General features: G+C 32.7%; 1 protein-coding gene across 1 annotated transcript; it reads right to left on the reverse strand.

Annotated features, from left to right (window-relative positions):
- Positions 1-2,487: 2,487 nt before the first annotated feature.
- On the reverse strand, positions 2,488-3,319 carry LOC115696572 (uncharacterized). The gene is made up of 2 exons (XM_030623466.1): positions 3,083-3,319; positions 2,488-3,000 (listed from the first exon to the last, which is right to left on the reverse strand). The coding sequence occupies exons 1-2, from the start codon at positions 3,317-3,319 to the stop codon at positions 2,488-2,490; spliced, it is 750 nt and encodes a 249-aa protein (XP_030479326.1).
- Positions 3,320-14,634: the final 11,315 nt, after the last annotated feature.

Below are 14,634 nucleotides of genomic sequence, written 5' to 3' on the forward strand. Positions count from 1 at the left end.
TTAGATCAATTCCCCATATAGCAAATGGGTAAGGCGAGGTCATCATCCTTAGTTTCGTTGGCGGCACGCGAGGTATATGTGAAAACCTTTAACACTTATCACATTTTTTGACAAACTCATGGGTGTCCTTATTGATCGTTGGCCAGTAATATCCTTGCCTAATGATCTTTTAGATAGGCTTTGCCAACCTGCATGATCCCCACAAAAGCCTTCATGAATTTCTCTGATGATATCGTTTGCTGCTGTAGGGAGAACACACCGAAGTAGAGGCATCGAATAACCTCTTCTGTATAGTTTGCCTTCAATTATTGTGTAGCGAGGCACTGAGTACAAGAGTTTTTGCGCCTTATTTTTGTCAGTTGGAAGTTGTCCATCGAGTAGATAGTTGATTATAAGAGTCATCCATGTAGGAGAGCTGTCTATCATCTATACGTCTTCCTTTTCACATATACTTGGCTCGCTAAGTATCCTCACCGGAACCAAGTTCAATTCATCCAAGTCATTCTGCGAGGCCAGTCTTGCCAAGGCATTAGCGTTACAGTTTTGTTCTCTTAGAATTTGCTCAATTTTAAAGTAATCGAATACTTCCAAGTTCTTCCGAACCTTCTCTAAATACTTAGCCATTTTCAGGCCCTTGGCTTGGTATTCCCTGAGAACGTGGTTTACAATCAGCTGTGAGTCACAATGGCAGATGAGATTTTTGACTTTCAACGCCTCGGCTATCTTAATGCCAGTGATCAAGGTTTCATATTCGGCCTCATTGTTTGATGCGTCAAATTGAAATCTCAAAGCATAATGAAACTTAAAGCCTTCTGGTGAGATTAATATTACCCTTGCACTCGAGCCCTACTCGTTGGATGCGCCATCCCATATAACTTCCAAGTGTCCGCGTCTCGGTGAACAGGCATAATTTCTTTTGGAGTTATGCCTTCTATTATGAAGTCTGCCAAGGCTTGGCCCTTGATGAATGTTCGAGGGTGGTATGTTATGTCGAACTGCCCCAGTTCGATTGACCATTTTATCAATCTTCCAGAAGCATCTGGTTTTGATAAAACTTGTCTCAAGGGCTGGTCGGTTAATACTTTTATGGGGTGTGCCTGAAAGTACGGCCGAAGTTTGCGAGATGCGTGGACTAGGCACAAAGCGAGTTTTTTGAGAGGGGGATATCTATACTCTGCCCCTAGTAACCTCTTACTTACATAGTAAATAGGTTGCTGGTGCTTACCCTCTTCTCGCACTATAGCTACACTAATCGCATCTTCCGAGATAGCCAAATAGAGAAGTAACATTTCTCCAGTTATTGGTTTCGCCGAAATTGGAGGCGTCGCTAGATGCCTTTTTATGTTCTGAAAGGCCTCTTCACACTCTTCTGTCCACTTGAATTTCTTATTGCCTCGCAATACATTGAAGAATGGCAAACACTTATCAGTTGACTTCGAAATGAATCTGTTGAATGCAGCCATCCTTCCCGTTAAGGCTTGTACTTCTTTAGGCTTTGTTGGTGATGGCATATCTATCAATTCCTTAATTTTATTAGGGTTAGCTTCGATGCCCCTTGCGTTGACTATGAATCCCACAAATTTCCCTGAGGATACCCCAAAGGAGCATTTTTTTTGGATTTAACTTCATATTGTACTTCTTTAATATTTTGAAGCATTTCGCGAGGTTTGTGGTATGACTCCCATTTTTTACTAACTTTACTAACATATCATTGACGTAAACTTCCATGTTCCGTCCGATCTGATTTGCAAACATCTCGTTCACCAATCGTTGATATGTTGCCCCAAAGTTCTTCAGCCCAAACGACATGACTTTGTAGCAGTAGAGTCCCATGTTAGTTACGAAACTCGTATGTTCCTGATCTGGGACATACATTTTTATCTGGTTATATCCAGAGTCTGCATCCATAAATGACATAGCTCGTGCCCAGCAGTTGCATCCACCAACTGGTCGATCATGGGTAGTGGGAAACAGTCTTTTGGGCACGCCTTATTCAGATCAGAAAAATCAATACAAGTTCTCCAAGTTCTGTTAGGTTACGGGACGAGAACAAGATTGGCTATCCACAAAGGATGAAACACCTCGCGTATAAAGTCATTGACCAATAACTTGTCCACTTCCTGTTTTAGTGCCCATTGCCTCTCGGAATCCAAGGGTCTCCTTTTTTGCCTTTTTGCTGGGTAGTTTGGATCGACATTTAAATTATGACAGATAATACTAGGGTCAATCCCTACCATATCTCCATGGCTTCAGGCGAACTGATCCTGATTCACCCTTAAGAAACTTATTAGCTACTATTTAAGCTGCTCGTCCAGGTTCTTCCCAATGTAAACACACTTTGTGGGATTTCCTGGGTCGAGAATAACTTCTTCCAATTCTTTAATTGGCTTTAATAAGTTTCTTTCATCTTGAACCCGGGGGTCAAGATCCTCGTCCTTCTTTTCGCTTTCTTCTGTCAAGACCGCCATTAGCTGATGACCGACTTTTCTATGTTATAGCTCTATGCGATAGCAGTCCCGAGCTAGCACCACTCCCACACCCTCTGGTGTTTGAAATATCAAGGATAAATGCTTCATCGAACTGACCCCGTAGTCCGATCAATGCTAGACGACCTAACAATATATTGTAAGCCGATGGCAGGTCAACAACTAAAAAGTCTTGCATAAATGTGGCGCATAGGGGTGCCTCACCGAAGGTCAATGCGAGCTCGATTATGCCTAGACTGGCAATACTGTCACCAATGAAGCTGTAAAGATTTACCATACAAGGCCTCAATTTGGCTTTTTTGAGCCCCATCATCCTCAACATTTCCTTATAAAGGATGTTTACTGAGCTTCCGTTATCTATTAACACCCTCTTTATCCTTTTATTGGTGAGCTGAATGGTAATCACCAATGGATCAACGTGAGGATATCTCACGTTTATCTCATCTTCCTCTGTGAATATTATTGGAGGTTCTCCAATTTTTACCTTCTTGAAAGGTTCCAGGGAAAACGCCGACTGCTCGTTTTTTATTTCTTTCACATATCTTTTTTTGGGTGTTGTTGCTCTCCCCTACGATATGCGGCCCTCCCGAAATAACCAGGATGTCCTCTCCTTCAACAGGAGGAGGTTGTAACCCCTGGTTGTTTGGGTTGTTAGGTAGACTGGGCTGGTTGTGTCCATTGCCTTGTCTCTTCACATACTGCTTGAAGTGGCCCCGAGCGATGAGACTTTCTATCTCATCTTTCAACTGACAGCATGTGTCGGTTGTGTGCCCAATGTCCTTATGGTATTTGCAATACTTTGTAGGATCTCTTTTGTGCCTCACATGCCTCATGGGCTCGGGCTTACCAAAGGCAACCTTCTACTCATGCGCGAGGTAAATATTTTCCCTAATTTCATTAAGCTCGGTATAAATAGTATACACTGGCACGTACTTATCGTGATTCTTCTGTTTCTTTTTGTCCTTTGACAATTCCTTAAAATCGTCCTTTCTTTTTGAGCCAGAGGCCCCTGAGTTATCAACTCTAGTATAGACAACACTTGTTGAAACATTGCTGGGTTTGCCTCCCGAGCCTGTTTTCAACAGATTCATCCCTTTTCAAGCTTCCTCTTTTCGAACGAACACCCGAGCCCTTTCGTTGAACTCAGTGATGTTCTTTACTGGGCAACCCTATAAGTTGTCCCACAGTTTGCCCCCAGCGGTTGATGGATCAGTAGAAATCTTCGCCTGAAGGGCTGTAAGTTGTGTACTATCATCCAAATTTCTAACCCTTGCAGCAGCCGTACTAAAACGACTTAAGTATGCCATTAGTGTTTCGCCGGGCTGTTGCTTTATATTGGTTAGCGAGGCTGCCTCGGGTCGTTTATCCCTTGCAGCCTAGAACTGTTGGGTTTTATGCCTTAAATAAAACTCCATTTCAATATAATCCATTTTATTCAATATCAATAAAGAAACAGAAGTATTTTTTCATTCATTTGTATGTTTTGGTTCATCTTATCAATTGCTTGTCTATTTGATTTATAAATTCATCCAAACCCTTTTCACATACTTGATCCTGTTTACTGTGTTGTCAACACAGTGGAAAGTAAACATGACTATGTGAATAAAGATTCCTAGATTTATCAGAACACGGGGTTTTACTGATATGATAATCTACAACAGAGTTTACTTGCATTTAGAAAATTGCTATGTTCTTTCCAGAGCATTGGTTAAAGTAAAGCTTGGGTTGGGTGCATGGAGTATGCATCGGAAGGGACCGATATTGAACTTTGACATAGATTTATTAAACTTACCGTAATATCTATTCAAGTCAATATCGCCTAGTTGATCCTAGATCAAATGATCTTAATCCTGATATGATTAGGTTCAATCTCAAGAGTGTTATTCGTGTTCTTTGATTTGTTAGTTAAGCCTACTTTTGGGTCAGGGTGATACGTACATTTTGGGAACACGGTAGTGCAATTGAGTGGGAGCGCTAACATAAATATGGAATCTATAGCTTCTATCTGGCAAATAGAAAGTAAATGATGATTTCCTTCGAGCTTGACCAAACGAAAATAAATGGTGGAGTACTCATTTCACTTAGCTGAAATATCATTTATACGGGGTTAAGTGTTTTAAGGATAAAATACATTGTAGGGTGTCACGGTAATCTAATCCCTTTACAGTGTAGATCATCTATATAGAGGATCATTGATCAAATTAGGATTATAACAATGGATAACTAATGACGTGTCTATATGGTGGAACATATAGAGCGTTCTATATACTGAGAGTGCAATTTTAAGTTCTATGCGTGGATTCAACGAAGAATTAATAAGTCAGTGAATTTAGGTTGTAAATTCTTGATCTGCTTATTGGAAGCTCGGATATATAGACCCATGGTCCCCCCACTAGTTGAGACAATATTACTTGTAAGACTCATTTGATTGGATTTGATTAATCAATTATAATTCTCAAATTAGACTATGTCTATTGGTGAATTTTTCACTAAGTAAGGGCAAAATTGTAAAGAAAGAGTTTTTAGGGCATATTTGTTAATTAAGATACTTTGTATGGTCCAATTAATAAATATGATAAATGACAATATTATTTAATAATTATTTATAGTTATGAAATAGTTAGAATTGGCATTTAAATGGTTGAATTTGAAAATTGGCGTTTTTGAGAAAATGAGATGCAGAAATGATAAAACAGCAAAATTGCAAAAGTGAGGCCCAAATCCACTAGCCATGGTCGGCCACCTTTGTAGGGTTTATCATTTAATATTTTCATTATTTTAATGCCAAATAATTCAAACCTAACCCTATGTGGCATGCTATAAATGTTGGGTTTTATGCCCTAAATAAAACTCATTTCAATATAATCAGATTTACTTATTAATATAGATCAGAAATAACATTTAATGTTGCATGGTTCACATGATTTATTTCATGATTATATGTGCATAATGTATAAATTCATCTGAAATCCTTTTCACATACTTGATCCTGTTTATTGTGATGTCAACACATTGGAAAGTAAACATGACTATGTGAATAAAGATTCCTAGATTTATCAGACATAGGGTTTTACTGATATGATAATCTACAACAGAGTTTACTTGCATTTGGAGAAGTGCTATGTTCTTTCCAGAGCATTGGTTAAAGTAAAGCTCAGGTTGGATGCATGGAGTATGCATCGGAAGGGACCGATATTGAACTTTGACTTAGATTTATTAAACTTACCGTAATATCTATTCAAGTCAATATCGCCTAGTTGATCCTAGATAAAATGATCTTAATCCTGTTATGATTAGGCTCAATCTCAGGAGGCTATTCCTGTTCTTTGATTTGTTAGTTAAGCCTACTTTTAGGTCAGGGTGATACGTACATTTTGGGAACACGGTAGTGCAATTGAGTGGGAGCGCTAACATGAACATGGAATCTATAGCTTCTATCTGGCAAATAGTAAGTAAAGGATGATCTCCTTCGAGCTTGACCAAACGAAAATAAATGGCGGAGATCTCATTTCACATAAGCTGAAATATCATTTATACGGGGTTAAGTGTTTTAAGATTAAATACATTGTAGGGTGTAACAGTAATCTAATCCCTTTACAGTGTAGATCACTCATATAGAGGATCATTGATCAAATTAGGATTATAACAATGGATAACTAATGATGTGTCTATATGGTAGAACATATAGAGCATTCTATATACTGAGAGTGCAAATCTAAGTTCTATGCGTGGATTCAACGAAGAATTAATAAGTTAGTGAATTTTAGTAATAAATTCTTGATCTACTTATTGGAAGCTCGGTTATATAGACCCATGGTCCCCGCACTAGTTGAGATAATAGTGCTTGTAAGACTCATGTAATTGGTTTTGATTAATCAATTACAATTCTCAAATTAGACTATGTTTATTTGTGAATTTTTCACTAAGTAAGGGCGAAATTGTAAAGAAAGAGTTTTTTGGGCATATTTGTTAATTATGATACTTTGTATGGTTCAATTAATAAATATGATAAATGACAATATTATTTAATAATTATTTATAGTTATTAAATAGTTAGAATTAATATTTAAATGATTGAATTAGAAAATTGGCGATTTTGAGAAAATCAGATGCAAAAGTGATAAAACTGCAAAATTGCAAAAAGTCAGGCCCAAATCCACATGTATAGGGCCGACCACTTTTGTAGGGAATTCAAATTGATATTTTCATTATTTTAATGCCAAATAATTCAAACCTAACCCTAGTGGAATGCTATAAATAGATAGTGAAGGCTTCAGGAAATTTACACTTAAAATTTTCTATTTTTTCCTTCAGAGAAAAACCTGAGCCTTCTCTCTCCCTATCTTTGGCCGACCCCACTCTCTCTCTCTCTTCTTCCTTGAATTTCGAAATTCTTAGTGTGAGAGTAGTGCCCACACACAGCAAGTGATACCTCAATCATAGTGAGGAAGATCGTGAAGAAAGACTTTCAACAAAAGGAGTTTCAGCATCAAAGATTCAGAGAAAGAGATCTAGGTTCAGATATTGATAATGCTCTGCTACAGAAAGGAATCAAGGGCTAGATATCTAAACGGAAGGAGTCATTATATTCCGCTGCACCCAATGTAAGGTTTCCTAAACTTTATATGTGTTTATTTCATCATTTTAGAAAGTTCATATTTAGGGTGTTAATCAACATACTTGTGAGTAGATCTAAGATCCTGGTAAAATAATTTTCAACAACTGGCCTGAGAGCCATGGTAATTGATTTTCTTGCAAGAAATTTGGACTTTAAAACGATTGTTTGATGTTTTGAATGGTATCATGTTGTATTGAGTGTTATTTGATGATTGATTGATGTTTGTGAATTTTCGTGAAAAATAATTGGATATCTGTTTCTGGAATTATTTTTATTGGATAGTATGGAAAAAATTAAGCAAGTTACTTTTTTATAGAACTCAATTTTGATTTAATTTGAATTAGTTATGATTTTTTGAAGTTTCAAAAAATTTCGGGATTGAGCAACTGAATTCTGCGCGCGGAAATCATGCGGATTTCCACCAGTGCCGAGATTTCACGCCCAAACACCCCTTGCGCGCGCGGACGGGTATGCACAACATCCCGTCCGTACAGCTTGAAATTTTTTCGTTTTTCTTCGTTTGTTCATGCTTTTTCATGGAATTAACTTCCGATTTTTTGTGTAGTTCTATATTTATACTTTTACTATTCCTAATTCAATTCTAATTATGATAATTAAATTTTTAAATATTTTTTAAATTTAATTCATGATATTAGTGTAATTTGAATTTTAAAAATAGTAAATATCTATCTTTTTTTTTTGCTTAATTATCTATCTTATTTTTGAATTTGATTATATCTTATCTTATTTTTAAATTTAAGGTAAGATATTAAATTTTTTAAATTAATTTTTTTTTTAAAAAAAATTGACCTTATTTAAATTTAAAATAAGATAACTATAATCATGTAATTTTAAATAGATGTAATATATTTTGCTAACTTTTAAATTTTGTTATTTTGTTTATTTAAATTACATTTAAAATCTGAAAAAGATATTCATTTATCTTTTTTAATTTTTTATTTAATTTTTATTTATAAAATAACATTAAATATTTAAAAGTAGTTAGCAAATTTTGAAATGATATTTAGGTTGGTTGAAACCTAATTTTTCAAAATTGTAGGTTTAATTTTAAATATTTTTTTTTTATTAATTTCGAATTTTAATTTTTTTAATTAAAAGTTTTTTAAAATTTTCGAAAATAATTTTTTATTTAATTAATTATTTTATTTTTCGAAATCATTTATTAAAATTAAATAAATCCTACATCCAACTATCCAGCTAACCTTGTTGCAGGAGTATGTGTTTTAGCTTGTTTGTAAGTTTTCAAAACCTATTATTGCTTGATTGCAAATAGCCATGGTTAACTTGTTGACAGATCCAATGATCTGATTTTAACTCATGGCTCCCTTGGTCAAGTAAATAATTTGTAACAGGTATATTTACATCTTCTTTCATCTGTGTAAGACCTAGCAACATGATAGGATCCATCCAAATTGTGTGCCTGTGTGAGCCTATGTGTTTAATTTCATTATAGATGCATATAGATTGTTGTTGCTAAATAAAATATCATAGTTTTTGATAGATTTTATTTAGGCCCATTTAGTTTTTGGGCCTATTCAATAAATAACAGTTGTTCATTTTAAAGTTAAATTCCTCTCTTTTGGGCCTTGTGTGAGAGTTGGGAGCCATAGTAGTGGGTACGACATATTGAACCCAGCACCCCCTCAAATGAACCACCCCAATTGTGAAGGCCCATTTGCCTGATTTGAATAACTGTACTAGGCTAATTAAACTAGTTTAACCTAATAAAATTGATTAGCAACATAATTAATTTCATTTATTTTGAAATTAATCTAAGAAAACCATAGTTTAAAGAATTTTATATTCTAAGCTAAACTATATGTATTTTCTTGTATTTAATTAAATATAGAATTATAACCATCTAGATTCTTTCTAAAGCTTAATTTAAATTTTTCATTAAATATTCCTCTTTAAGTTGATATTTAGTTATCTATAACTAACCAACTTAAATCTGAATATCTTTTGGATTTAAAATTTTAAAATTAAGTTGAGGAATTTTAGGCATTGGTTACTAAGATTCTTTAGATATTTTTTAAGTTAATATCTTTTCGAATATTAACTTAAAATGGAATATTTTCAAATTAAGTGGTTACAACTTAATTTTTGATATTTAATTAAATTTAAATTTGAAAATATTTAAGTTCTAGATTTTTTCTAATACAACCTAAATTAGATATTTTTTCAAATTTTGTGGAAAAGATACTTAGTCAAATAAGATATTTTCTAGATAGTTATTTCTAGACTACTTATTATTTCTAATATTAAATAGGAAAATATTATACATTGTGAAATTAATTATTTATATAATTAATTTTGGTACAATTTATTTTAAGTATATTTTTCCTAGTATTAAACTAGAGATTAATAAGTAAGCCTTCTCTACACTTAATTATTTATTTCTTGAATTTAATACATTTAATTAATTTAAGAATTAAATATCTAAGTTGATTTTGATCATGATACTTAAATATTTCTTTTTCATGACACTTAATTAAATAGAAAATTATTTTTAGTTGAAATTTATTTTTTCAACTAAATTTAAATAATTTTCAAAAAATATATATTTTTTTTCTTTATTTTATTAATCAAATTTCGAAATTACATTTCTTAAATGGTGGAATTTTGAATTTTATTTGAAAAATAGATTAAAGTTGTAAATTATTTATTATAATTTTGGACCAACTTAAATCAATGATTTTTTCATTAATTGATTTAAAATAAATGAATTAAAATATATTATTAGAAATTGAATTAATTAGTCAATGGAAAATCTAGATAGGTGATATTTTTGCTTGAAGTATTTTTCTAGTGTATTTAACTAAATAGAAAATTAATATTTAACTTGATTTTCATCATCATACTTAAATATTTGAAATTTTTCTTATATATTTAATTAAATAGGAAAATTATATTTTTTGTTGTAAATTAATTTTATTAATTAATTTTGGGCCAACATTAAATTAGAATAATTTTTCCAGGATTTATTTTTTTTATTTTAACATGCATTTTCGAAAATTGTATTCTTAAATACTTTAACTTTTCGAAATGCAATATATATTTATAGAAAATTAAATTTGAGTTGTAAATTAATTTAAATTAATTTTGTAACAACTTAAATTGAATATTTTTCTAAATATTTATTGGAAATTATTACTAAGATGAAAATGACTCATATTATTTTCATATCCATCTAAGTAAAATTTATAATTATTAAATTAAAATTTATATTTAGAATTTTTCATTCTAAATTGGAAATTTTAGTTAAATAAATATATATTTAAAATAAATAGATTAAATAAAGAGTATCAAAGAAAATACAACTCTCTTTAAATAATGAGCTTTATTATTAAGATATTCGCTCTCCATTGTTGGTTTTACATCGCGTTTGTTTTAGTGAGTAATCCTCCCTAATGGAGGAACGTTCATTAGCAATTTCGCACCGTTTAATCTCGAAAGATAAGTAGTTTGTAAGTGTTTTATATGGTATGGATCACCCTAATGGTGGCAACCATATTTGACTTGCAAATTGCGAAACAATGGTGGAAGCTCATAAGATAGAATTGCCTTGACTCTCGCCTAAACGAGACAACGCTGAATTCCAATCTTGATCGAATAAAAGGTTGCTAGAATGTTTAACATTTTAGATGAGCTGACAACTCTATTCAATGGATGGTAGCTTTGACTCTCGCCTAAACGGGACACTGATATCAGTTTGTTGAAAACCTTGGAAATTATTTAGGATTGTATGTTTTAGTATTTTCAGTTGTCATTCCTACTTCCTATATGTTTAATAATTTCTTAATTGTGTATGAATTTATATTGAACCATGTTATTTTCTGTTATTAAATTGTAGTTTAATTTCGATTCTTCATTGTTGGTCTAACTTGGTTTGTTTATCTAATGAGATAAATCCCTAATGGATTTTCACCATTAGACATACATAATAGTGTTAGATCTCGAAAGATAAATATTGTATATGCAACATCTAGCTGTTCATCAATAGATGACACCTTAAACTAGTATTTTTACAATATGAAACAAGAAGATTATATAAATAAGATTACTTTGTCTTTCGCTAATCGAAGCATCGTTGGATTCTTATTTAAACAACGAAATTATCCTAATTCGTCTTAGCTTATTCATTTCGAATTAGCTCAATAACATATCATTGGATGAATGGTCTATAAATCATTTCATGTCATTCTATATTTTCTCTTAAGAAATTAAATGACGCATATGATTATAATCCCGAAATTCTATTCCCAATTGATATAAATCCTAAATCTTAGAAATCTCCTACTTGTATGGGCAAATCAGACTTAGAGTTAAATTAGTAGTGGTGGTCCAAGATAGAATTACTCATAATATTTGGTATAAATTTAAGTCTTTGACTTTAATTTTAGATTCCAAACAGAAATTTTCTTATATTTCTAATTCCAGAATACAATACAGTTGCACTTTCTCAAGTGTTTAATATCCATCTTCTATTAATGGATTCAAACTGTATGGAATATGAGTTAAATATTCTGTGACCAGGATCCACTTGCACTATTCTAAGAATTCTTTGATGTAACTAAACCTAAGTCATCAAAAGACACTACCACATTTTTTTTTAATCTATGGCATTTGTATCTTATTCATAGTGGATTTGACAAGATCAATCTCTGCAAAGAGTTAATATGCCTATATCCACTGAAAGTAGTTCATCTCATTCGCAGATGGATGTACATTCAGGGGTGGATATGAGTTTTTTTTTTTCGTTGTATTCTTAAAACGATAACTCTAGATTATACCTTATGCAAAGAAATTTGAAAAGTTTGAAAACTTTCTTAAATTTCTAGCATTGGTTAAATCCATTAAGGTAAGTGGTTAAAGATCTTGCGAACGGATAGGGGTGGAGAAATAGTTAGTAGATATGTAGTTCAAAGATCATTAAATTGATTTTTGAATTATATCCAAACTTACCTCCCCAGAAATTTCGAGTTGCATGTTGATGATTAGTTACTAGTCGTTGCCTAAATCCTTCTATGGTAATACAATTTCAGAATGATGTAATGGTTGTATACTTAAAGTAAATCATTACTAGATTCATGGATGACCTAATCAAAATCTTAAGAAAAGCTAGAACTGTTAACCATGGTTTGTTAGCTATTCTAAGTGATTAGGGGTGGACCATCCCATAGTCAATAGATAAGAAAGTGTTTATTTAAACAAATACTACTTTTGTAAGATAATGTCTAAGTCTGAAAATAAAGGAGATATTTAATTCTTGATTCTAAAAGTGTTCTATCATCTTATTTGACATATGATGATCCCACTGCCTCTGTTGTCTTGTCACAACCAAAGAGGTTAATACCATTTAGTTTTCTTAGACATAATTCACGGTACCTTGTCGTAGTGGGAGAGTTTCTAGGAACTCACCTTCTTATGACTTGGGAGACACTAGTGATTTAAAATCCATTGTTAGTTTAAACAAGTAATGGATTGTCAAGATAAGAAACTAAGAAGAAAAGCCAATAGAACTATGGTTTAATCCATTCACATGGAGCAACCTAAACTTTCTATTACAAGGACATAAAAGGAAATTTTCATTTATAAGTCTATTCAATGGAGTTAACAAAACTTCCTGTTCCTAGTATTATAGGTTTGAGTTTATCTAAACCTATGGCTTGTGGTATACCTGGTAATTACTTACTCTAATGCAAGCAACTTACTTTAGTAAGATGCTGAAGTATTTTCTTTCTAATGGCAATCTATAGAAGTTTCACAACTTCTTAGGCATAGATTTTATTTATCTAAGGAAAAGTCTCAACTATTCCAGAAAAGATAAAGCCATGAAAGAATTTCTTATATCAACAGCGAGAGGTCTTAGATATGCTTTTGTATGCCTTAGACCAGACACCTGCTGTTGAGTGGGAGTAATGAGTAGGTATCAGATTAATCCAGGAGAAGAACATTGGAAGACAATCAAGTAAATCTTAAGATTAAGAAGAGGAACTATATGTTAGTCTATAAGGGTGTCTTTAAAACTCTTAGACTACACCACATCAGATTTCGAAATTTGCCTTTGTGCTAGAAAATCTTTCTAATAAGATGGTGATTACTCTGGGGTGGAATAGTGATTTTGGAGAAGTGTAACAACCTATCTGAAGTCTCTAGGTCTACCAGGAAGGGACTGAATGTTAAAGTTACAAGAAAGGTACTTATTCAGTCTAAGGAAAGTTCTATACATTTTTGGCACCATTCCAAATTGCCTAAACTACTAGTGTTATTTCCTTATTAACCAAAAGTAGTTGCCAAAAGTATAGAATCCAGTATCCCAAGAGAGTAGACATATAGAGAGGAATTTCACATTATCAATGATTTTGTGATTAAGGAATAGTAATAGTGGAGAAAAGGTTGTGTTTAATTCAACCTTTCAGATCCTATTACGAGGAGTTTACTACTACTACACTTGATTTGTATATCAAGGTGTTGAGATTATTTGAAATGCACATTTTGTTTTATATTAGTGCAAGTGGGAGTTTGTTGGGTTTTATGCCCTAAATAAAACTCATTTCAATATAATCAGATTTACTTATTAATATAGATCAGAAATAACATTTAATGTTGCATGGTTCACATGATTTATTTCATGATTATATGTACATAATGTATAAATTCATCTGAAACCCTTTTCACATACTTGATCCTGTTTATTGTGCTGTCAACACATTGGAAAGTAAACATGACTATGTGAATAAAGATTCCTAGATTTATCAGACATAGGGTTTTACTGATATGATAATCTACAATAGAGTTTACTTGCATTTGGAGAAGTGCTATGTTCTTTCCAGAGCATTGGTTAAAGTAAAGCTCAGGTTGGATGCATGGAGTATGCATCGGAAGGGACTAATATTGAACTTTGACTTAGATTTATTAAACTTACCGTAATATCTATTCAAGTCAATATCGCCTAGTTGATCCTAGATCAAATGATCTTAATCCTGTTATGATTAGGCTCAATCTCAGGAGGCTATTCCTGTTCTTTGATTTGTTAGTTAAGCCTACTTTTAGGTCAGGGTGATACGTACATTTTGGGAACACGGTAGTGCAATTGAGTGGGAGCGCTAACATAAACATGGAATCTATAGCTTCTATCTGGCAAATAGTAAGTAAAGGATGATCTCCTTCGAGCTTGACCAAATGAAAATAAATGGTGGAGATCTCATTTCACATAAGCTGAAATATCATTTATACGGGGTTAAGTGTTTTAAGGATTAAATACATTGTAGGGTGTAACGGTAATCTAATCCCTTTACAGTGTAGATCATTCATATAGAGGATCATTGATCAAATTAGGATTATAACAATGAATAACTAATGATGTGTCTATATGGTGGAACATATAGAGCATTCTATATACTGAGAGTGCAATTCTAAGTTCTATGCGTGATTCAACGAAGAATTAATAAGTTAGTGAATTTTAGTAATAAATTCTTGATCTACTTATTGGAAGCTCGGTTATAT

Source organism: Cannabis sativa, chromosome 7, assembly GCF_029168945.1.
Source record: "Cannabis sativa cultivar Pink pepper isolate KNU-18-1 chromosome 7, ASM2916894v1, whole genome shotgun sequence".
In the NCBI taxonomy this organism is placed as follows: Eukaryota; Viridiplantae; Streptophyta; class Magnoliopsida; order Rosales; family Cannabaceae; genus Cannabis; species Cannabis sativa.